At 38.5% G+C, this 25004-nt stretch overlaps 1 protein-coding gene across 1 annotated transcript in view; it reads left to right on the top strand.

The window, feature by feature from the left end:
* Positions 1-25004, top strand: part of BCAR3 (BCAR3 adaptor protein, NSP family member) — a 738013-nt gene that overhangs the window by 156440 nt on the left and 556569 nt on the right. Inside the window, exon 2 of the mRNA XM_044085684.1 lies at positions 9692-10019. Coding sequence (XP_043941619.1) covers positions 9692-10019 — 328 coding nt within the window. The remainder of the gene's footprint in view (positions 1-9691; positions 10020-25004) is intronic.

The raw sequence follows: 25004 nt of genomic DNA, 5'->3' as shown, positions 1-25004 counted from the left end.
CTTCCTTGTTTCCTATGAGCTATGCTTCCTTACTTCCAATCAACAAAGCTGGTTTAAGGCAGCTTGTTGTTAAATGCAGTGCTTATGAGGACTTTTTCACACACACACACATACCTCTCAGCTATACAGATTTTCACAGAATGTCCAGAGTTTAGCCTCCTAGTTTTGGTCTGCTTTTCATATACTTCTGATTTTCTGGTAAATTAGTGGTAAATCATAACATATTGCAGTTAGAAAATGACAGACATTTGAGTTCCCAATTTCATATCCTGTTATTCTATCAGCTTTTTTAAGTTTGTAACAGCAATATTTAAGCATTGTCCCTATTTTTGGGCATTTGTCTCACTTTTATTTATGGCTTTGTTCAGATTTCTTGCTGTCAGAGTTTGAGAGGTATGATGATGAACACTTGAGTTTCAGAATTCATACCCTTCAGAAAATTCACACTAATGCAAAACCTGTTATCCTATCAACTTTCTAAGTTTGTAACAGTTGTTGTTGTGCCTTTCAGCTTATTTAGGGATCGCCACAGCGAAACTCCGGTCCACTAATGTTTGGTAGTGGATTTTTACGTGCCGAGTTACCAGCCCTGACGCACAACCTTCAACGAAGGTACGCCCATTTACGCATGCCTCCACACAGAAGACAGTAATATTTAAAAATTGTCCTCATTTGTGGGCATTTGTCCCACTTTTATTTATGGCTTTGTCCAGATTTTTTGCTCTAAGAGGTTTAGGAGTATGACACACACACCCACACTCTTAACCCTACTTTACCTATTCCGTAACTAACCCCCTCCCCTTATGCAACCATCCACCTCTTAACTGCTGCCAGAGGATCACTTGCTCGCTTTCACTCTTCACTCTCTCTCTCTCATACACACAGTGTCTTCCTCATTCATACTTACATTCACACACACATCGCACCCACTCTCCTGACCTCACACACACACACACACACACACACACACACACACACACACACACACACACACACACACACACACACACACACACACACACACACACACACACACACACACACACACACATTTGGGCAACTTTTAACTGTTTTCATTTTTCTCACATTATTTCTGACATTCCAGCAGCCCATTTGTATCTATGGGTTGTCCGGATGTGGGATGTCCGTAACCCGGGTACTGCCTGTATACACCTGATAAATCAGATACATCAGATGGTAAAACAGCAGCAAAAGCAACTTCTAATGATAAATATTTGTGGGAAATTCTGCTGATTACGGGATTCCCCCCACAGTTTAATACACCTAATAAAAAACATGTATACTGGCTCAGAAGCCAGAGTACAAATCAATGGGTAATAGAAAAAATATTTATCTATTTATTTAAGTTTGATGACCAGGGAAGTCCACTGGGCCAAGAAGAGCCCATTTTCAGTAGAGGCCTAGGGAGAAAAGCTCCACAATAATTGCAAGTTACATTTCACATGTTACAAAAGGACATAGTTCATACAGCTAATTACACATTTACAGATAAGCCCCATGAAATTTGCAATTGGCTTGTCACAATGTTACAGAGATGAAAGACATAGTTCAATACAGAAATTTCGACATTTACATAAAGTGAATATTTTTGTTATAAACTCAATTGTAGGTTTAACATTTCAAAATATATATAGCTACTAGCCATTAGTAGGTTAGGAAAAAATTATGCAAGGAGAGGGTAATAGTATATTTGAGATTGGAGAGTATAGCACAATAGATATTAGAGAGAAAATTAGTTTTTGGTAGGGGAGGGATTGTTTTGGGTGGGATGAAGTAATAGTAGAGGTAGTTGGATTGGTAGTTGAAATACAAATAGGTAGGGGTGCTAAACAGGGGTTTCCTCCCTCTACCCTACTTTTTCCATTGTATCTAGAACTGCTAACAGAGAAAATTAGATAGTCTTATATAAAGGGCTGGGCAGGAGAGAGAGGACAATACAAAATGGCCATGTTTGAAAACAGTGTTATAATGTTAACTGATCTGGACAGGGATATTTATAAGATATTTGATATAATGAGACAATTTACGAGGGTGGTAAGATATAAAATTAATAAGAACAAGAGAAAAGCAATATCAGTGAATTATGTACAATTTATGCAACTAGCACAAACTTTCCCAAACTTATGGGAGCATATCAAACTAAAATATTTGGGGATTTTTCTGGCTAAGCAATCAAGAGACACCCCAGGAGAAATATGGAATGAAATGCTTAACAAAATTAAGGGAGTAATTAAAAAAATGGGAAACAGTAACTTTGGACCTAGATATGCGAATACAGGCATTAAAATGTTTGTTGTCCCTCTGATATTATATTTGGGCCAATCTTTTCTGTACACACCAGACCACAGAAATGGAAAGACTTGAACAACCTGATTAAAGACTTTATATGGCATGAAAAGAAATATAACGTGGGAATGTATGGTGGAACTTCAGGAGAGGGGTGGTAGAGGAGTACTGGAATTAGAAGAATATTATAAAGCAACACAGATAAAACTAACCTATCAATTGCAAATGATAAATACAGTGCAAATTGTAAAGAATTAGTACGGATGGATGTAGAAAAGATGACAAGTGATAGTGTAGAATATTGGGGAAAGCTAACAGACAGGACAATACAATCAGAATATTGGAATCAATGAAGAAATGTAAGCAATAAATGTATTAGGAATGGAGCGACTAACTGGTGGTGAATGGTGTGCTACCTGATAGGAAGGGAAAAAGGTGGGGACGCTCCTATGGGAAGGAAGCAATAAACCTCAGGGAACAGTTAAGGAATGGTGGGAAATTATGAATTGGGTAGAGCTCAAGCAACTATATCAAATAAAGGAAATGGAATGGTTATATTACAAGATGTTAATTCAAACTTTCAAAGAATATAATAAAAAGACTCAGAGGGAACACAAAGAAAGACAAGGATTAGTATGTTAGCTGTTTGAGGCAAGAACGATAAATGCAATTCAGGAAAAAATAGTGAGAAGAATAAGTGCAGCGTTAAGAGAAGGTAGATCAGGTAAGACACAGAAAGAAAGGGTAAAGGGTTAAAGACTGGGAAAAGAATCTTGAAATAAGTAATTTAAGAGATCATTAGGATGAGATGTGTAGAACAATAAATAAAATAACACAAGACAGGAGGTTTCAGATTTTTGGCTGGAAATAGCTACGCAAACATTGTTACACTCCAGCAAGACTGTGAAATGTGTTTCCAGGGGTCAGGGAAACATGCTGGAGATGTAAACAACAAGATATAGGTAAATGGAAACATATTTTTGGAGCTGTACACCTTTACAAATGCTTCACACTAACCTCAGGGAGTGGGAACAGTATTGCAGGAAACTTGGACACCAAATCCAGCTGACTTATTAGTAAGCTATTTAAGAACCACTAACAGTAGTAAGATTAGACCTGATCTAGTAGCGTTAGTGCAGTTGGTAGCAAAAAAGCAATCACGAGGAGATGGAAGTTGACCCTATCCACAACAGTAGAGCAAGTAAAAGAACTGATGATAGAAATTAAGTAAGCAGGAGTTAAAATCACTAGAAAAAAGAGCAAATTTCATAAAAAGAAATTCATTATTTGACAGGAAGCAATGGTAAAATAAGAACACAGAATAACTGAGGAAGAAAATGTAGCATGAAGACTAGTGGACAAAGGAGGGTAATGGAGAAGCAATAAACTAGATTCCAACAGATTAAAACAAATCAAGCAAAAGGGCCCACTAAAGGTAAAAAAAAGTCTTATTAGAAGAGGAATGATCTGATTCTGGATTATATCCTTTGTATATTGAGTTTGACAGTAATTAAGATAATAATCATCTAGGGTCAAGTACCAAAAGTACATCACCAAAAATATATCGTGATTAAGATTTGGATACATTGACTTTTATCCTTTAAGTGTCAGACATGGGTGTGATTAACAACATTGTCAGTGTTTGAAAAATGTAAATAGAAATGTAGCAATGATCTGGTAATAGCAAGACCCGGATGTACAAAACTTAAAATAGTTAAAAGAGGAAAGGGGGTCTCCCACCAAAAACCTTAGTACTGAAATTAATGCTGCAAAGTATTTTGTAACAAAGGTAACATGAATATAGCTGCTTTGAAAAAAAACTTTTCTGTGGTACTGCTCACTAATGCACTACTTTCATGATAGTATTTATACAGGGCTTCAAAAATCTGCTGTGATACTGCTCAGTTGTATAGTGTTGTAATAGAAGTAATAACAAAAGGCTACAAAACATACAGTGCTGTAGTCAGGTCATCACTGTTATTACAGCAACTGTAATGATGCAAAGACTGCAGAAATATGCAGTGGTGCTATCCAAGGAAGTACTTCTATCACAGCATCAACAGTGTGAGACAGCAGAACATGTGTGGCACTGCTCATTGGTGCACTATAAATACAACATGTACACTAGTACTGCTGCTTGATACTCTGGTATTATACTACAAATAGTTTAAGGCTACATCTACAAAATGTGCACTAGTGCTACTCAGAAGTACACCTATCAAAGTACAGACATGTAAAGTATGCAGTGGTACTGCTTCTTGATACTCTGTTATCATAGTATATGTTGTGTAAGGCTACACCTTGTGCATTGGTATTGCTCATTACTACATTATTTCATGCTACAAATGGTGTAAGGCTACACATTGTTTACTAGTATTGTTCATTACTACACTGTTACCAGAGAACAAGTAGTGTAAGGCTACACATTGTGCAGTGGTATGGCTCATTACTACATTGTTCCATAGTGTAAATGGTGTAAGTTTAAACATTGTGCAGTGATATGGCTCATTACTACATTGTTCCATGGTAGAAATGGTGTAAGGCACACATTTTGCAGTGGTATGGCTCATTACTACATTGTTTCATGGTGCAAATGATGTAAGGCACACATGGTGCAATGGTATGGTTTGCTACTACTTTGTTTCATAGTAAAAATGGTGTGAGGCTACACATTGTGCAGTGGTATGGCTCATTGCTACATAGTTTCATAGTACAAATGGTGTAAGGCACACATTGTTCACTGGTATTGTTCATTACTACACTGTTACCACAGAACAAGTAGTGTAAGGCTACACATTGTGCAGTGGTATGGCTCGTTACTATATTGTTTCATAGTATAAATGGTGTGAGGCACACATTGTGCGGTGGTATTGCTCATTACTAGATTGTTTCGTGGTACAAATGGTGTAAGGCTATACATTGTTTACTGGTAATGTTCATTACGACAGTGTTACCAAAGAACAAGTAGTGTAAGCCTATACATTGTGCAGTGTATGGTTCATTACCATATTGTTTCATGGTAGAAATGGTGTAAGGCACACATTTTGCATTGGTATTGCTCATTACTACATTGTTTCATGGTGCAAATGGTGTAAGGCACACATGGTGCAATGGTATGGTTCGCTACTACTTTGTTTCATAGTAAAATGGTGTGAGGCTACACATTGTGCAGTGGTATTGCTCATTACTACATTGTTTCATGGTACAAATGGTGTAAGGCACACATTGTGCAGTGGTATGGCTCATTACTACATTGTTTCATAGTATAAATGGTGTAAGGCACACATTGTGCAGTGGTATGGCTCATTACTTCATTGTTTCATAGTATAAATGGTATAATGCACACATTGTGCAGTGGTATGGCTCATTGCTATATTGTTTCATAGTAGAAATTGTGTAAGGCACACATTGTGCAGGGGTATGGCTCATTACTACATTGTTTCATAGTACAAATGGTGTAAGGCACACATTGTGCAGTGGTATGGCTCATTACTACATTGTTCCATTGTATAAATGGTGTAAGGCACACATTGTGCAGTGGTATGGTTCATTACTACATTGTTTCATAGTAGAAATGGTGTAAGGCACATATTGTGCAGTGGAATGGCTCATTGCTATATTGTTTCGTGGTTCAAATGGTGTAAGGCACACATGGTGCAGTCGTATGGCTCATTACTACATTGTTTCATGGTATAAATGGTGTGAGGCTACACATTGTGCAGTGGTATGGCTCATTACTACATTGTTTCATGGTACAAGTGGTATAAGGCACACATTGTGCAGTGGCATGATTCATTACTACATTGTTCCATGGTACAAATGGTGTAAGGCTGCACATTATGCTGTGGTATTGCTCATTACTACATTGTTTCATTGTACAAAGGGTGTGAGGCACACATTGTGCAGTGGTATGTCTCATTACTGCACTGTTTCATGGTACTAATGCTGCCCATTGGTATTGCTCATTACTACATTGTTTCTTGTACAAATGGTGAAAAATCTGCCCTGGTACCCCTCAACTATCCAAAATGTTACATAATGCCCAGATCTTCGTCTCATATGTTTGATCTGTCCTGTGTAAAATTTATGTTTTTCTGGCAAAATGAGGATACACGTCATTCAGTAAAGGCAGACATTTTAGTTTCAGGTATGTTATTCTAATGCAGAATACTAACTGTGCAGTAAAACTGAAACCAAAGCACAGTTACCTTCTGGAAGTACACCCCAGGTATTTCAGATCGAGCTGGTTCTGGGAGCTAACTGTTAAATACCTGCATCCCCTTCATTGGAGAAGGTTATCAACACAGTCTGCAAAAGTAATTTGTTAGTGGCTGCTTTTTTTTCTGTATACAGTTAAGGAGAAATGCACATAGGTGCTAACATATATACATAACACTGAAAAGTGCTACTTTGGAGGAAGTTCCAATTTCCTTGATGAATATTTTATGAAGCAAAATAAACAAAATGATCAGAAGTAAGGAAATAGGTATTAGGCACATCACCCTTTCTGCACATCACCAACTACTGCACTTGCATTTACTCCGTACTCATCTCTTCGCTCAGCTTACATATTCTGGTCCATCTGTAACTTGAGTAAATTAGACCTCTTATGAAACACTGTATGTAGTTCTAGAGACCCTAGATTTTCAAAATATTTTGTTTTTAAAATATATAATTCATTTTTTCAGTAAATCAGAGCATAGTAAAAGGAAGACAAATACATATCTACTCAGAAATATTCAGATTCCAATTTAAAACTCACAAGATGTAATATAATTGTGCAAGCAACCATAACTGCATTTCTGCATATTTCACCATTCTCATTTAACAACTGACAAGCTCTGTTTTGGTACAAAGACTGGAATGCATAAAAGCCTTTTTCTCCATGAAAAAGTGAATGCAGGATTTCACATAGGCCATTTCATTGGCTGGAAAGTTGATAAGTGCAACTCCAAATGTTCAAAGTAAAACTGATTCTCTATGTACACCAACTAGACTGACGGTGTTTATTATAATGGAATACAGAATGCACTGAATACTACTGCATAGGACTGTTTTCTATTAAAATGCTTCCTGTTTTCATATGTTATAAAGTGCAGATTACTTGCTATGTGCAGGAGAAGCAGTCACACCTGCACCTTCAGCCTTTTGGAAAGCCTTAATTTCATCTCAAATTATGTTAGGGGCCAGCTTATTTGTTGTATAACAATTGTCAAAGGTGTTTTTTATACCTGAACTTGGAAAATGTGCCCATTTGGTGGTCTTCTTATCTGATAAAACTCTACGTTTTTTACAAACCACTCTCTACTTCTGCTTTGTCTTACAAGCTCCTCATACTAGCATCACTGTAACTAGCATGAACAGTCAAGGTAGCCTCTATCTAAGGCAAAGGGTAATAACATTTGACCCTCCTTAATGTACTGCTCTGTAAGGATTTATGCCCTTGATTTGTTAGGGGAACAAGCTTAAAGGTACAGTGAAATGTAAGATATGTTAGGATAGCTTCCTCTTCACCGACTGACCCACCCACATATTAGTCACTCAGGTTTTTTCTCTAGTCAGGTTGTCTAGAATAAGTTTTCCCTATCAACATTTGTCTTAGTAATTATACAAAATTTGAAGAAGCATTTGTCTCTCTGATGAAGTCTAGATTTCAATGCAAAAAATTTTTTTTTTTTACTTTTGATCCATTAATATAATGTGTATTAGGCACTTTGTGTTGCATATACTGTAAATATATTAATGTAGTAATGCATATCATGTCATGAGCCTTATCTTTGTTTTTTTATACATACTGTCTATGTATAATAATGTGCAATATGTTCTGTTCTACCTCATTTGCTATTTCATTGTCATTTCTCTGTAACTTTTCCTGTACTTGTCTGAGCATATAATGCAGCTATTTATTTATAAAAAAAAAAAAACAAAACAAAACAAAAGTAATCACAGTGTAAAATATAACTAAAAAAAGTCCAAAACATACACTGTGAAGCAGTAGGAAATACTTTCAGTCAGTCAAACTCTTCAGTCCAAGCTGTTTTTATTCTTCCAACATACAAAGACACAGATGGAGCGCTTTCATCCCCTAAACTGGGGACTTCATTAGAATCTCTGATCTTTGTATGTTGGAAGAATAAAAACAGCTTGGACTGAAGAAATTGGCTGACTGAAAGTGTTTCTTACTACTTCACAGTGTATGCTTTGGACTTTTTTAGCTATTTATTTATATAATTAGGTAATTATTGCATTTGTTTACCAGGATTGTCTGACTGGGCCATACAGAACTTGTATGGCCCAGTCAGACAATCCTGGTAAACAAATGCAATAATTACCTAATTATATATATGATACACTTATATTTATATTTATGGAACATTTTCATTGGTGGCCTAGGGAGAAATGTTCCATAAATATAAATATAAGTGTATCATAATTGACCTAGCATGATAATTAGGTAAAATATGTGTCAGGCAAAATATATCAGTTACATACAGACCTACAAAAACAAATAAGTCTTATATAGTAAGTATCTTACAATAATTTAAACATATTACAGTACAAAGTATCTTACAATAATTTAAACATATTACAGTACAAATAATGAAACATGCCTTGTGACCCTTTGTTGTCCAGGGATAGTCAGGCTCTAGATTGGGCACATTTTTGGGATTCTGTGATTGCAGATGGTCAGTGGTAGTCACAGTGACCAGGCATGTAGAACTGAAGTATTTTTACATTTTCTGAAGTACAGTAATGAGTGAAATTTGTATGCCTCTCCCTCTTGCCTTTCACCTTAGAATTAGTTCCTAATCCCGCTGTCCTGTCTCCCTATATCTTCTACTGCAGCTCCATAGGCTTGCACGCTTTCCCATCTCACCAATAAGAAAAGGAGAATTCCTGTTAGACAGACTTGTTTTATGACATTTTGTGAATCTCACCCCTTTAATGTGGGTCTTTGTATCCCATTTGCATCTTCCAGAAAAGCACATATCACCATCCCATGTTTCTCTCCCACTGCCAGACAAGGATAGCCATCCCTTAGTAGCTCATTCTCTCTCTCTCTCTCTCTTTCTGTCTCTCCCTGGTGGATCTTCCTGGAGATTGCTAATCATAATGCCTACCAGAGAAATCAATTAAAAAGTATAGGTTTCCAGGTTAGAGGGTTTTTTTTTCCTCTACACTTATTTCAGCTCAGAAATACTAACTGCCTAACTGCTTGTCATGATATGTTTATGGAATGGTTTGTAAATGGCATTGCAGCAAATTCATTAATTGTTATAGTACAATATGTTTGCATTAATGAATTAATAAAGCAATGGTATCTATTTAATTAATGCTGTAATATAATATTTGAAAATGCTCATTATTTTTGTTTTCTTTGTAGATCTAAGCAAGATGTCAGCAGACAAGTTTAGCACACTTCCGAGGAATATGTATATGGGTCAACAGTGTTCTCTGGTGTCTTCCATGGACTTGTTGAGCAGCAAGGCCAGACCTGTCAGTCCATGTTCAATGCTACAGCAGACCATTTCTATCCATGGCACACTTCCAAGGAAAAAGAAGGGCATCGTACCCTTTAGATCATGTGAAATGTATACCCACATGGGGACTCTGCCACATTCCAAGAGTCGTCCATCAAAGTCACGCCATATGTATGATGCAATAGATGAATATCCACCCCATGTTCTGAATGATGATATGGCTGGCTTCAGGTAATTATATTTCAGTATATATAAATTAGTTTTTGTTTACTGAATACAGCTTGTAAACAGATTCTGATTATGTATGCTGCAGCTGGAAGGTGTCTGTGCTGCCACTCTGTAAGAATGAATGAGGCTGCCACAGGGCATAAGACATGACCACAAGTGTGGCATGTTTATCAGCCACATAAGCAAAGGCCACATGAGGCAGGAAAGGTTGTGGGACCTTTACATGAGAGTAGTATTTCAGATGCACACTTAGTGCTGTGTACAGATGGATCCAGGTTATTGGATAAGGTTGAGAAAGTCCAGATGATTGGGTATGCCTGAGCTAGAATCCTGTAGTAGGATATAAGAACTTGTTTTAATGTTTGAGAAAGGCAAATTCCAAGGAACTTGTTAGGGACTCTTTTCTCTGAGAAAGATGCAAGACATGTATTATGTAAATGTGAACACTGTACATAGAGATGGCCTGAGTTGCTAAGGTAAAGATGGACATTCTGTAGCTAAACATAATGATGTGAAGGTTTCAGAGAGAATGCACACAAACAGGAAATGCCCGTGCAATATATATTTAATTTCTGATAAGCTAGATAGGTCACAGTAGATCTGCTATGCTGTCAAAATGTACCATATGTTTGGTTTACCTGATATGCTGCAGACAAAGATTTCTCCAGACTTTAAGGGAAAGAAAACAGCATTCTTAAAGATCTGTACCTTGTTATTCTCTAAAGGGTCTAATAGTTATGTAGTTTGAGACTTTATTTAATTCATGCTGGAACTCCAGGCCTGTGCCTTTGTCTCATGCCACTGTAGCATAATTCTTTCAGTGCTTTTGACATTTACTGAAAGGAGATCAATGTATTCAGCTCACATTGCACAGAACAACTCTATTGTGCATTTTGAATGTCTCAAACACCTGCACTGCATTGATGGATGATCTGCCTTCCTCCTGCCACAAGATCAAAACACTTGTTTTGTAACCAGAAATGAAACTATCCTATAGAATTTCAGTGAACCATTTGGTATCGTCTGACTAAACCTGCAGCTTTGTCCATCAAGACTTATTTGTCCCACATTTGTTGTGTGGAGCTAATACTACTGACCCTTATGTATATAATGCAGATTTTTAGAGAGAACTGTTAACACTAAATGCAAATGAGTGTGCTAAAAATGCATGTTTTTACAGAACCCTGAATATTGAGATTTGTTTTATTGGTACTGTATTGCACCATCAGCAATGCATTTGTTGTGCACTGCATTGGCAAAACAACTGAAATGAATGACCATAGCTGCATCTAGATAGCAGATGTCAGTTTCTAACATTTTCTCCCTCATGACACACAGCAGCATGCTGTTTAAGTTCCTGCACGTTATTCTCATATATGTGCACTTTTTGAAGAATATACATTGATACCATGATCCAAAAAAGAAACATACACTTACTGCTATAACAAGCTTAGTGGAAGCCCTGATCACATGAGTCACTGTCTCATTTGCCGTATGAGTGGCAGTCATCACCAGCTTGCTTTCAAATCATGTAAGAGAAAGTTAAGTGCTTTCTTTGTGTAGCCTACTGCCACTGGAAAGCAAGCTAATGGGTTTTACCTCATATGTGTAGTGGTGTAGTCTATGTACAAAGTCAGTTAGGATCATAGGAGATTACTAGGCTAATGGCTCTGGGGTCCTTACAAGCCTAACCAAGAGTTTCTCCTCCAAAAAAAAAATCCCCAATCAACACTGGTCACCCCTGTCAATGAGGGATACATGTGGAACCTCTAGGACAAATTTGTGGTTACCCAGCCACTCATCAGGGCTGCGCTTGAAGAGGGAGGGTCAGCAACGTACTTTGTTTGACGTGTATGGGGAATCTATTCCAGAGATGGGGCAGCCTCTGGGAGACAAATCTGTCTCTCCAGCAGGTTTGGTTAATGTCACATATTAGACTTAAGCCTTTCAATTGGGTACTACATGATATGGAGCATCTCTAGTAGAGTAGGGCTTGAGATTGCCTTGTAGGTGAGACACAGGTCACCTCTGAGCAATCTGTCTGATACAGAGTAGAGTGATAGTGATTTGAGCCTGTCCACACAGAACAGGTGTTGGAGGCCATGGATTCTCTTCATGAGGTATTTCTGTGGCCTTTCCAGGTGATGCAGGTGTTTGGAGAGGTATAAACCAAACAGGGTATTGTACTCGATTACTGGCCTAATGAGGGAGGATTACAGAGAAGTAATAACCTCCTTTTTTCTGGATGCAATGCCTTTACTTATGAGATGAACCAAGTAAAAGGCCTTTCTGACCACTGCCACTACATGATGGTCAAATGTCAGATTGTTGTCAACTTGTGTACCAAGGTCTGTCACCATAGGTTGTGTGCTTAGGGGAGTTGTGGTTAATGTGGTAATTGGTAGGGGTCATGTTTTGCCAAATGGTATAATACTTTTTTTGCATCTAAGTTAAGGCCATGACTTTGGCACCAGTCATTTGTTGCTTTGAGATCCTCTTGAAGTATGTTAACATCATTTGGGGAGTCAATGACAGCACCCAGCTTACATTCATCCGCAAACTTGGTCAGCCAAAGGCCTTTTGTCTTTGCCTGGACCTTTGAGAAGTAGATGCCAAACAACAGGGGTCCCAGGACAGATCCCTGGGGTCACCACTAGTGATAGATCTGCTGTCAAAGGTGATGGCACCTGTTCTGACCTTGTGGGTCCTATCAGTGAGCCACTTGGCCACTCACCTGATGAGACATGGATTTACTCCAAGTTGTGTTAGCTTTTCGATTATGCCTAAGTGGGGGATTGTGTCAAAGGCTTTGGCCAAATCAAGGTAAGCTGTATGTACTGACTTTCCCTCATTCAGTGCCTTGGTGACAGTCTCAAAAAAGTCAGCCAGGTTCAACAGGCAAGATCTGTCCTTGACAAATCCAAAGGGGGGTTATCAAATGCTTGGAGATTGCCTATGTCCTTGTTTATGAGGTCCATAATAATATGCTCCATAGCCTTACAGATCAGACTTGTCAAGCTAATGGAGCAGTAGTTTCCAGGATCAGTAGTGGCACCACATTTGTGCAAGGGGATGACAATGGCAGTTCTCCACTCAGCTGGAATGAAGTCTGTACTTAGGCTATTGTTGAATAAGATGCTCAATGATGAGGCTAGTTCTTGCTGCAGATGTTGCAGAATACAGCCTGGGATACTGTCAGGTCCCATGGAAGCTGTGTTATTTGCCTTGGATAGGGCCTTTAACACTTGATCTATGGAGATGTGAGGTGCGGGATAAGTATCAAGGATGTTGAATGGGCCTTTGGGGGGGACAGGGGGGTGAAGTTTGCACTGAACCTATCTGCAAGTAGGTTGGCTAAATCAACAAAATCAGTGTAAGTGGTACCGTTAAGAACTAATTCAGAACAAACCTGGGCTTTGCCATGAAGGTTTCTGACATAGCTGAGAAAGGCTTTGTGGTTAGCCTTTGTTTTGGAGGCTGGCTTTGATTCATAATTGGCTTTGTAGGTTTTCACTAGTCATCTAATTTGCTTGTTGAGGCTAAGGAGAGAGTTTTTCCAGTTGAGAATAAGTGCCTTTTTACCCTTGGACAACAGTTTCTTCCTTTTGTTATAATGCCTGTTGATAGAGGATGTCCACCACATAGGTTTGTGTTTCCTTAAAGAGCAGGTTTTAGTTCTCTTGGGTATGTCTGAGTCCATGCAGTTGTACAGGTGTTTGTATACTGCACTGGGATACTGTTCAGCATGTTTGTTTGCATCTTGTGAGGTGGTTTGAAGCTACTAATATCCTTCCTTAGAAGGCTGAAGTCAGTTTTTGAGAAGTATTTTAAGCTGGTTATGGCTGGGGGGGGGGGGTTGGACGGGATAGACACTTCAAATGAGACAGACCGATGTTCTGATCTCACCAGGAAAGAACTTACTAAGGGGATGGTGCAGTGGTCACCCATGTTGGTGAGAACCAAGTCTAGAATGCTATCTTCCCTTGTGGGGGGTGAGACAAGCTTGTCTAGTGTGTTATAGTTGCTGAAGTCAATGAATCATTGGGTGAGTGCATTAGAGCAGGAATAGTTCACCCAGTTTATGGTGGAGTAGTTGAAGTCACCAAAGATCAGGGTGTTAAAGGTACCCTGATGGGCTCAAGTAGGTCCAGGTAGGTAGAGTGGGTGTCCTGAGTTGTGCAGTGGGGTCTATAGCTGGCTATAACTTGGATGGGTGTCTTGCCAATTGTCAGTTGCACCTGGAGAAGTCCTAGTGCATCATGCTGGCAAACCAGTCTTGAGGTGTGCTTGTCCTTTTTGAAAATAGAAACTCCACCACCATCATTTTGGGGTTGGAATGTGTGGAATGAGACATAGCCTGGTAAGGCAGGAGTGCTGTTTGCAGTCTTTAACCAAGTTTCCGTGACTACAAAGATAGTTCTAGGAGAGCCTCCAGTGAGTGCATTTTCAGGTTAAGGTTCCTAGCATTATGCAGCATGACCTTCAAATTACTTTTTGACAGATCTTTTATGTTGGATGATTTGTCTATGGGACATTGCCTAAAAAAGGCACAGTGGGGGAACAAGAGCCTTGGCCAGAATCCTGAATCCCAGGGGTGACAAGTGGAGGCCATTTCTGGCAAAGCATCGAGGCATGTCAACCATGTCATCTCAGGCAGACAGATACTGGATCCATTTGGAATAACATCAGAAACTAAGCCAATTGTTGAAGTCAATTATTTTTTGTTGGGGTATTGTGGTATCATTCTTGGTGAAGGTAGGATGCTGTTTAGGGCTAAGGTCATACCTGCCTGGGACACATATTCTGACAGCACAATCATGTCTGTCTTCATATAGTCCAGGGAGGTACATCTCAAGTCATTCACACCAACATGAACAATGACAGAGTCATACCTGTACCTGTTGTGGAGAGACTTAAGTTCATGCGTGATGTGGCAGATTCTGGCACCTGACCGACAACTGACCGTGATCTTCTCCTTGTCGAGCCTGGTGAGGGGGACATCAGTATGTCTCACAATTGAGTCACCAATGACTAGTATCTTTGGTTTAATGTTGTGTTTTTGTGGGCTGTATGAGTTTATTGTTATGCCTTATGGGCTGTGTTTGTGAGAAACTGGTGTGTTGTCTGCTGTCTGTGATGTGTTTGGTGTTGTGTATGGAATGTTTGTGAGTGTACTTTGGAGGTCTCTGCTGTTTAGGTAAATTTGTACTAAGGACCTCTGTATAGGTGGGTGTGTGCTATGTTTGGCTATGTGATGTGGGTGGTGTGGTGTTTGTGCTGGCAATCTCCTCTTTGTCAGGGGTACTGACTGAGGTGCGAGAGAGCATGGATTCCAGGTTACTGACGTAGATACATTTCTCACACGTAGAAGAATTATGTGCCAGGAGAAGAGGATTGTCAGTGAACATGGGGCAGTTGCTACACTGTCTCAGTATGCCCATGTCAACCAGGCTGGCAGGAGAAACTGATGGGAATTGTCGAGGCATAGTGTTCTGAAACATGGATGGACTTAGGTGAGAGGGTTTTGATAAGGGTTTGTCCACAAGAGTGTAGACCACAAAAACTTTCTTAAATGTAAAATAACTGGCCTGAAGCCCAAGTACTAAAACCAAAACTAAAAGGGTTAGAATAATAGACAAATTTAATCAGGCTACTAACAAGCAGTAATAAATACAGCATGACAAAACCAATTCAACACTTAAGAGCAAGCAGGAAGAACACAGTTACTGTAAAAGCAGCTGAATAAAGTATAATTGTCTTTTCTTTTTTGTGGAGAGAGAAGGAACAGAAGATAAAAAGATGTGGGGGTGCCCAAAGACTTTACATAGTTTTGTATGTAGATTACTTAGTTTCCCTTTTTACAGGAGCCCTCGGACTTAGAACATTTAACATTAAATTACAAATGAACATCAAAAATTGGAATTTTAAATGGAGCATGCTTAGTTCTGTAGAAGATAAGAAATACAAAGAGTAAACTAAATACCCCGTCCCTCAAAAAATAACAAATATTCAACTACAACCTCAAGACTAAATGTTATACAGGGATAGAAAATCGTGTGCTAGAGCAGGTATTGAAGTAAAACTGTAGGGATCTATTATATCCTACATTAGGAAACAGGGACAACTGCTCTTCTCAAAGCTGTGCAACATTGAAATCTTGATATCTGAGCAGAGCATTTAATAAGTATGAGATAAAAAGTCTTTGGCAAAGGCCAGGGAATGCAGGCATGTCAGTTCTTATACATTTAGCAACAGGTAGACATATAGTGAATGTAATTTTCTTCTCTGCCAGGGAGCAAGAACTAGTGTGCCTCTTATATGGTACCAGTTCTTATAATCGAGTCTCTGTACAGTCAGATTGCCCATAACAAGTCTCTGCTGTTAGTCTAAAGGTACACCCAACATTGACAGCCTTTGGAATAATACAAAGATGAAGATGGCCTGAAAGGGTAAACCAACAAAAATGTGTGTTGCTACAAGTAGTCAGTGTTCTGCTTATAGGTACTCATGAAGGCTTTAGATGTAAACCTACATCTGGGTAGCTGGGAATGACAGTACAGTTCTTAACTGAAGGTAATTTGTTCCATACAGTAGGCGAGGTGACTTGGGACTCTTGCAACCCTTTCCATTAATATGAGAAAGTAGGTGTATCTTTGCAGTCAGTACATGTAGGGAAGATTCAAAAACAGAGACATGGAAAATGAGGGTGAAAAAGTAGGTATATCCCCGTTTATATGAGCATACGGCCACTGTTATGCAAGTGGTGACCTCAGAATGAGTTTAGATTGTAGATCCCATACCTCCTGAAAGTATTGTACCAAAGCAGAATGAGTCTCCCTTTTAAAGCACAGGGAGGAGCTGTAAATGACTAGTTTTTCTTAATTAGAAGCTAAGTAATAAAGCACACAGAGAAATAAATGCAAAATTAGACAGTGACAATGCATTACGAATGGAACTGTTGTAATATGTGCAAATAGTAAGGTACATGGTGCTGTAGCTTCCTAGCCTAGCAGAATAATGCCATGCTTTAACAGAAGTGGTTTCAGCTCAGGAGCAGATATCAGGCAATTTGCTGACAGACAGGCTAGACTAGAACTGTGCCCACATAAAACATGTGCCAAACAAGCAGTGAGAACTGTCCACAACCCTGGTATTGTTTGCACAGTCTTCATTACTGTTAGTATTTGCTAACTGATAGAGCACACAGAACTTGAAACTCGCTTTTACACCCAGAGTGATTTTCTTAACTGATTTCATTTTGTTTCTTGTTTATTTTTGTGAAAGAAACATTTTGACCAAAAACAAATGAAATTTCCTCATCCACAATGACCCATTGAGCTGTAACCTAGCAAAGAGCAAAACTGCAAATCACAACTGGCTGGAAATCAACCCCCGTCCCCCAAAAAATAAAAAATAAAATGTAAGCATTTTCTGCAAGGAGGGCAATCCCACCCTGCACTCCCATTCCACAGTGACACAAATGCAAAGAAAGGATTGGTGCTGGTGCACATTTAGAAACTACACATTGACTGAGTTCATATAGACATGTATATCTGTATGTATGTGATGAAAGTGAAGCTCCTACACATTGACTGAGTTCATGTAGACATGTATATCTGTATGTATGTGATGAAAGTGAAGCTCCTACACATTGACTGAGTTCATGTAGACATGTATATCTGTATGTATGTGATGAAAGTGAAGCTCCTACACATTGACTGAGTTCATGTAGACATGTATATCTGTATGTATGTGATGAAAGTGAAGCTCCTACACATTGACTGAGTTCATGTAGACATGTATATCTGTATGTATGTGATGAAAGTGAAGCTCCTACACATTGACTGAGTTCATGTAGACATGTATATCTGTATGTATGCGATGAAAGTGAAGCTCCTACACATTGACTGAGTTCATGTAGACATGTATATCTGTATGTATGCGATGAAAGTGAAGCTCCTACACATTGACTGAGTTCATACAGACATGTATATCTGTATGTATGTGATGAAAGTGAAGCTCCTACACATTGACTGAGTTCATACAGACATGTATATCTGTATGTATGTGATGAAAGTGAAGCTCCTACACATTGACTGAGTTCATACAGACATGTATATCTGTATGTATGTGATGAAAGTGAAGCTCCTACACATTGACTGAGTTCATACAGACATGTATATCTGTATGTATGTGATGAAAGTGAAGCTCCTACACATTGACTGAGTTCATACAGACATGTATATCTGTATGTATGTGATGAAAGTGAAGCTCCTACACATTGACTGAGTTCATACAGACATGTATATCTGTATGTATGTGATGAAAGTGAAGCTCCTACACATTGACTGAGTTCATACAGACATGTATATCTGTATGAATGTGATGAAAGTGAAGCTCCTACACATTGACTGAGTTCATGTAGACATGTATATCTGTATGTATGTGATGAAAGTGAAGCTCCTACACATTGACTGAGTTCATGTAGACATGTATATCTGTATGTATGTGATGAAAGTGAAGCTCCTACACATTGACTGAGTTCATACAGACATGTATATCTGTATGTATGTGATGAAAGTGAAGCTCCTACACATTGACTGAGTTCATACAGACATGTATATCTGTATGTATGTGATGAAAGTGAAGCTCCTACACATTGACTGAGTTCATACAGACATGTATATCTGTATGTATGTGATGAAAGTGAAGCTCCTACACATTGACTGAGTTCATGTAGACATGTATAGCTGTATGTATGTGATGAAAGTGAAGCTCCTACACATTGACTGAGTTCATGTAGACATGTATAGCTGTATGTATGTGATGAAAGTGAAGCTCCTACACATTGACTGAGTTCATGTAGACATGTATAGCTGTATGTATGTGATGAAAGTGAAGCTCCTACACATTGACTGAGTTCATGTAGACATGTATAGCTGTATGTATGTGATGAAAGTGAAGCTCCTACACATTGACTGAGTTCATGTAGACATGTATAGCTGTATGTATGTGATGAAAGTGAAGCTCCTACACATTGACTGAGTTCATGTAGACATGTATATCTGTATGTATGTGATGAAAGTGAAGCTCCTACACATTGACTGAGTTCATGTAGACATGTATATCTGTATGTATGTGATGAAAGTGAAGCTCCTACACATTGACTGAGTTCATGTAGACATGTATATCTGTATGTATGTGATGAAAGTGAAGCTCCTACACATTGACTGAGTTCATGTAGACATGTATATCTGTATGCATGTGATGAAAGTGAAGCTCCTACACATTGACTGAGTTCATGTAGACATGTATATCTGTATGTATGTGATGAAAGTGAAGCTCCTACACATTGACTGAGTTCATGTAGATATGTATATCTGTATGTATGTGATGAAAGTGAAGCTCCTACACATTGACTGAGTTCATGTAGACATGTATATCTGTATGTATGTGATGAAAGTGAAGCTCCTACACATTGACTAAGTTCATGTAGACATGTATATCTGTATGTATGTGATGAAAGTGAAGCTCCTACACATTGACTGAGTTCATGTAGACATGTATATCTGTATGTATGTGATGAAAGTGAAGCTCCTACACATTGACTGAGTTCATGTAGACATGTATATCTGTATGTATGTGATGAAAGTGAAGCTCCTACACATTGACTGAGTTCATGTAGATATGTATATCTGTATGTATGTGATGAAAGTGAAGCTCCTACACATTGACTGAGTTCATGTAGACATGTATATCTGTATGTATGTGATGAAAGTGAAGCTCCTACACATTGACTGAGTTCATGTAGACATGTATATCTGTATGTATGTGATGAAAGTGAAGCTCCTACACATTGACTGAGTTCATGTAGACATGTATATCTGTATGTATGTGATGAAAGTGAAGCTCACCAGGGTACCCTCGGTGAGTGAGATCTTTCTCCGCTTTACACTTGGTGAGGAGTACAGCAGCAAAACTTCCCTGGCTCTATTTTCAGACGTACCATGACACTTTAAATCCACAACCAGAATAGACATCTTGGGTTATTTTTTTACATACGTTCTGAAATGGAGCACTCAAGACCTGAGACTGAGCACTTAACTGCCTGTCATAATTACAAGGCTCAGTCTTACAAGTCTTCACACTTTTGAAAAATAAACATTAGTTTGAGCAAAAAAAACAGTGTATTCTGAAACTCAATGAAACATTTTAAAACATTTTTGCAGGTGGACAAACCCCACACTCATTCAGACTCTGAAACCACTGTAGTTCAGAATAGAGAAACAGTCTGTGGAGTTGCAGCCTTGGACTTAACATATGGCCCTGTTCACTTTTTCTGTTTCATTATTCTAAAGATCGTAGATAGAGTACTCAGAATTTCAACAAGCACCCCTCACCCCCATATGCTGCAATACAGTGTCATTTATCCCAATTTCTTTCTTGAATAGCCTAAGAATCCTGCGTAAGTATACAGACCACCTTTTATTTTCTTTTGCATGTAATTGAACTGGACCACAATAGCCCTTTTACAGTCTCAGCCTATTTGCAATGAAAATGAAGAACATGAAATGTGTACTAAACCATATTAGGTTTAAATACAAAGCAAGACCGAGCATAGACTTCAAACTCACCAGAGACTAATCTATCTGATGATGGATTGTTTGTACTGTGTGCCTAAGTAACTGCTCCACTGTATTTGCATTTTCTTCAGAAAGAAATTGTGGTTTGAGCAGATGAGGTTATAGTGGGCAATTCCATTATTGAGCAGGAAAAGGAGTCTCAGATACTTAGTATCTTGAACGGAAAAAAGATTTGGATGTGCAAAATGATGAATGATGTGAAATTATTGGTTAATTATGGGTAGCTATACTGGACCTTAATGTTTGTTTATTTATTTATTTTTTGTTGTTATACAAAAGTGTCATAGTTCAGAGAATTGACTTGCAGTGACCGTGAATGTTAAGATTGTGCAGCAGTTAACAGTGATGAGTCTGACTCCACAGGCCATGCAGAATGAGCCTGCATTGCTGAGAGTGCATCAGTGATGATAGTTCCTCTGTGCAGATTTTGTTTTCATTCGTCTGCTGTTTCCACAGGTGGTACAAGTTACAGAAATAATGAGAAGAACACAGTCCAGCATTAAGATTAAGACTATTTTTTCCATCTTCACTTTTGTCTCTTTAGTTAGTAATTTTGCAGCACTGCAACAGACTGTAACAGTAGTGTAAACATCTGTGTTGTGGTATTATATGTAGGACAACAGAACTCAGCAGTGGATCCATGCAGATTCCCAGGTGTCTGTGACTTTGAAGAGATTCATTGCACATCATTTGGTCCATTAGTAGTACAGCAGCTGTCAGCTATGCAATCATTTCTGCATGCCATATAGCATGCATGTGGTCATTGTCATACTAACCTGTAGTTCCACTCAACTTAAACATAAACATGACCGTAAAAAGTCATTTGTTTAGTATTATGCTGATATCTGGTTGTGACTGAGCTGATACACAAATAACCATATCATCAGTAACAAAAGTATTTTTTCATATTGGGAAGATATAGGGCAGAGTCCTGTGGGACCCAGACCTTACTGGATGTAAATGATTTTAATAGTGATAAATGATAACTCAGATTTTTAATATTAATAATGTGAAAAGTAGTTTAGCTTTGTTGCACTTTGACCATATAGTTATCGAGTTTCATTAAAAGTCTTACATGGTTATCCAAATCAATGACCTTGGCTAGATTTTTATTTATTTTATTTTACTTTGAATTTGTTGACTAGGACAAAGCACTTGATCCCGCTAGATTTATTTCAGTCTCAGCCTGGGAATATTTAAGGTAGGGTAATAGAGTAAGGTGTTGGCCAGAGAGAACGAGACAGAGAGAGAAAGGGGTATGGTGAGAGAGAGAGAAAAAGAGAGAGAGAGAGAGAGAGAGAGAGAGAGATGGAGAGAGCATTTACATTTACCTTGCTTCTGGAGAAATCCTTTTAGTTTTAACGACAATATAGGGTATGAGAATGAGAGATTTGGATGGTTTGGGTCCAAGATATTACCTGAGACAGAGAGCACTTACATTTCCCTTATGTACTGAGATATGCTTTTAATTTTGATCAGAATATGGGGTATGATAAGTGATCTTTAAAATAAGAGGAGAGAGATTCCCACTGTGCCTGTCAATTCAATAAGTTCCTTTGCCGATTAGGAGAGGCACTGACAGATTTTATTTTCCTTGGCTCGATGATCTTTGCAATTGGCGATTGCAGCCAAGAAACTAAAAGAAGTCTGCTTCCTAGAAGGAAAGCTGTGGCAAATCTGGAAATGATTTTTAAAAAGCAAAGACAATACAATCAACAAAGGTCCATATGGCCGAATCTATGTTTTTCTAGTTAATAACATATGACTGCAAAACTTGGACTATAAGTAAGGCTGATGCTTCTGAACTGTGGTGTTAGAGAAAACTTTTAAGAATTCAATGGAGTATAAAAAGATCAAACCAGTCAGTTCTTAAGAAATAAACTCAAACTGTTTACTGGAAGGTCTGATAGTAAAACTAAGACTCAAATACATTGGTCACATTATTCAAAGGTAGAATTCAATAGAGAAATCAGTGATGCTGGGAAAAATCGAAGGCAAAAGAAGAACGGTTGTCAGATGCTACAAGGGGCAGAATACATTACTGAAATAATGAATATGAACTTATAAGAACTACAAAAACAGTTATTGACAAGTCTGATTAGCTAAAGTCCATCTGAACCCACGGTGGTGCAGCGGTTAGTGTCGTCGCCTCATAGCAAGAGGTTCTCCGGTTCGATTCTCAGCTGGAGTGCCTTCTGTGTGGAGTCTGAATGTCCTCCCCATAGTCGAGTGATGTTAAAGACATGTAGGTAGGTGCGAGTGTGAATAGGTGTGCCTTCTTTGAAGGTCGGGTGTTGGGCTAGCAACTCGGAACTGTAAAAATCCACTGCCAATCATTAGCGGACCCGGAGTTCCGCTGTGGCGACACCTAAAAGGGAAAAGCAGAAAGACATTACTAGTAGGACTTGGCTAATTGACTAAACTGCAATAAGAAATGCCATGACTGTGTTTAGTCCTTCCTAATAGATTGTTTTCCCATTTTTTCCTTCCTTTCCAGTAACCGTTGTTGTTACCTAATAGGTCTGACTTTCTGTTTCTGGAAAGTTTCTTTAGTCAGTATTATTTCTTTAATTATTTGTTTATTCATTACACTATAGTTGCACACATGCATTATCATATTGGAGTGTCCTTAGAAATGCTGACCCTCTGTGGAGTAAACTGTCCCAAATACCCACCACACAACACAAAACCTACTACCACCTCTACCTTCTAATCTTGTAGCATCAAAGGCCAAAGGCATTCAGCCTGTTGAGTCATGGTGTCTATTGACCTTACCAAGCGAACCAGAAAGTGTTATGTTATTGGTAGCACTATCGAGTTTGTAAATCATTGCTGACACCTGGATGAGAAGAAAAAGGGCAAAGGGGGGTGGGGACTACCTTGGAAGCTGAGATATTTGAAAAGGAATATCTATGCAAATGACTTGTAATATAAGAAGAGGGTTCTATATGCAAAATAAAGTAAACAGTTTGGAAAAGAGCGTTTATGTGTAACATATCTGACAGCAGATTAATCAGTGTAAAAAAGAGTGTTTGAACAACATTGTTTGTTGATTACAGATAAAAGGTACATAACTGCAAGTGGCACCTCTTAGGAATGTGTCAAAACTCTGTCTAAGCATCTTAGAGTAAATACTAGATTACATGCTTGATGGCAACCATTCCTTTCTAATGGCTCACTGCAGGGAGTGTGACCTTTGTATAACTAACCTTAACATGTGCATACCCCACTGAGAATAAACACTTTTACTGTAATAGTTTATCAGGGTAAAAAGATCAATGATATAATTATCTCTTCCTTGTTACAGCAGGCTACTGCTTCTTTTGTCACCACCCAGTGGGGTCAAGGGGTGCCTGAAGCTAGCATTATTCGTGGAATGTTGCTGTTGGAAATAGCTCTGATGTCTCTGTTGAGCCATTTCTTTTTCAGGCTGGATTAGTTATTGCCTACATATGCATTTATGCGTATGCGAGTTTGTGCGGACTCGTGCATCTGTACAGACCTCTTTCTATGTATATATATATATATATATATATATATATATATATATATATATATATATATATATACACACACACACACACACACACACACACACACACACACACACACACACACACACAGTGGATATAAAAAATGTACACACCCCTGTTTAAATGCCAGCTTTTTGTGATATAAAAAAATGAGACCACGATAAATCATTTCAAAACTTTTCCCTACTTTAATGTGACCTATAACCTGTGCAATTCAATTGAAAAACAAACAAATCTGTTAGGGGAAAAAAAATAAAAAACATACAATAAGCTGGTTGCATAAGTGTGCACACCCTTAAAGTAATACTTTGTTGAAGAGGTAACTTTAGCTATCTATACTTCTGGCAGTAGGCAGGTTTGACTTAACAAGCTTTTCTTAACCAGATATTAACACCTTTAGCTATGCCAGTGACAGGTAGCAACCCTTCTTTAGCTGAACATATCACAACATCCAATAAACTTTGAGTTAAAAGACTTTTCCTGGTATTCAGAATGGTTTACCATTATATACAAGACTTAACTCCATAGGGTTCTGTACTCTTTTGGCTTTTCCCTGTTAGGGGTCACCACAGCGGATCTCCGGTCCACTAATGATTGGCAGTGGATTTTTACGATGCTGAGTTACCAGCCCGATGCCCAACCTTCAAAGAAGTCACACTTCCAGTGAAAAACAGTGGCAGGGAAGCAGTCTCTGAATTGCTTAGACACATAGCAGTACAGAACCCTTCTGTACTGCTATGAGCCTAAGCAATTCAGAAACTGCTTCCCTGCCACAGTTTTTCACTGGAAGTGGCCATAGCAAAGAGAATGAT

Source organism: Protopterus annectens, chromosome 10.part0 (genome assembly GCF_019279795.1).
Source record: "Protopterus annectens isolate FY-2018-M chromosome 10.part0, PAN1.0, whole genome shotgun sequence".
In the NCBI taxonomy this organism is placed as follows: domain Eukaryota; kingdom Metazoa; phylum Chordata; order Ceratodontiformes; family Protopteridae; genus Protopterus; species Protopterus annectens.
Note: the sequence above shows the minus strand (reverse complement) of the source record. Positions and strands in the feature narration are given on the sequence as shown.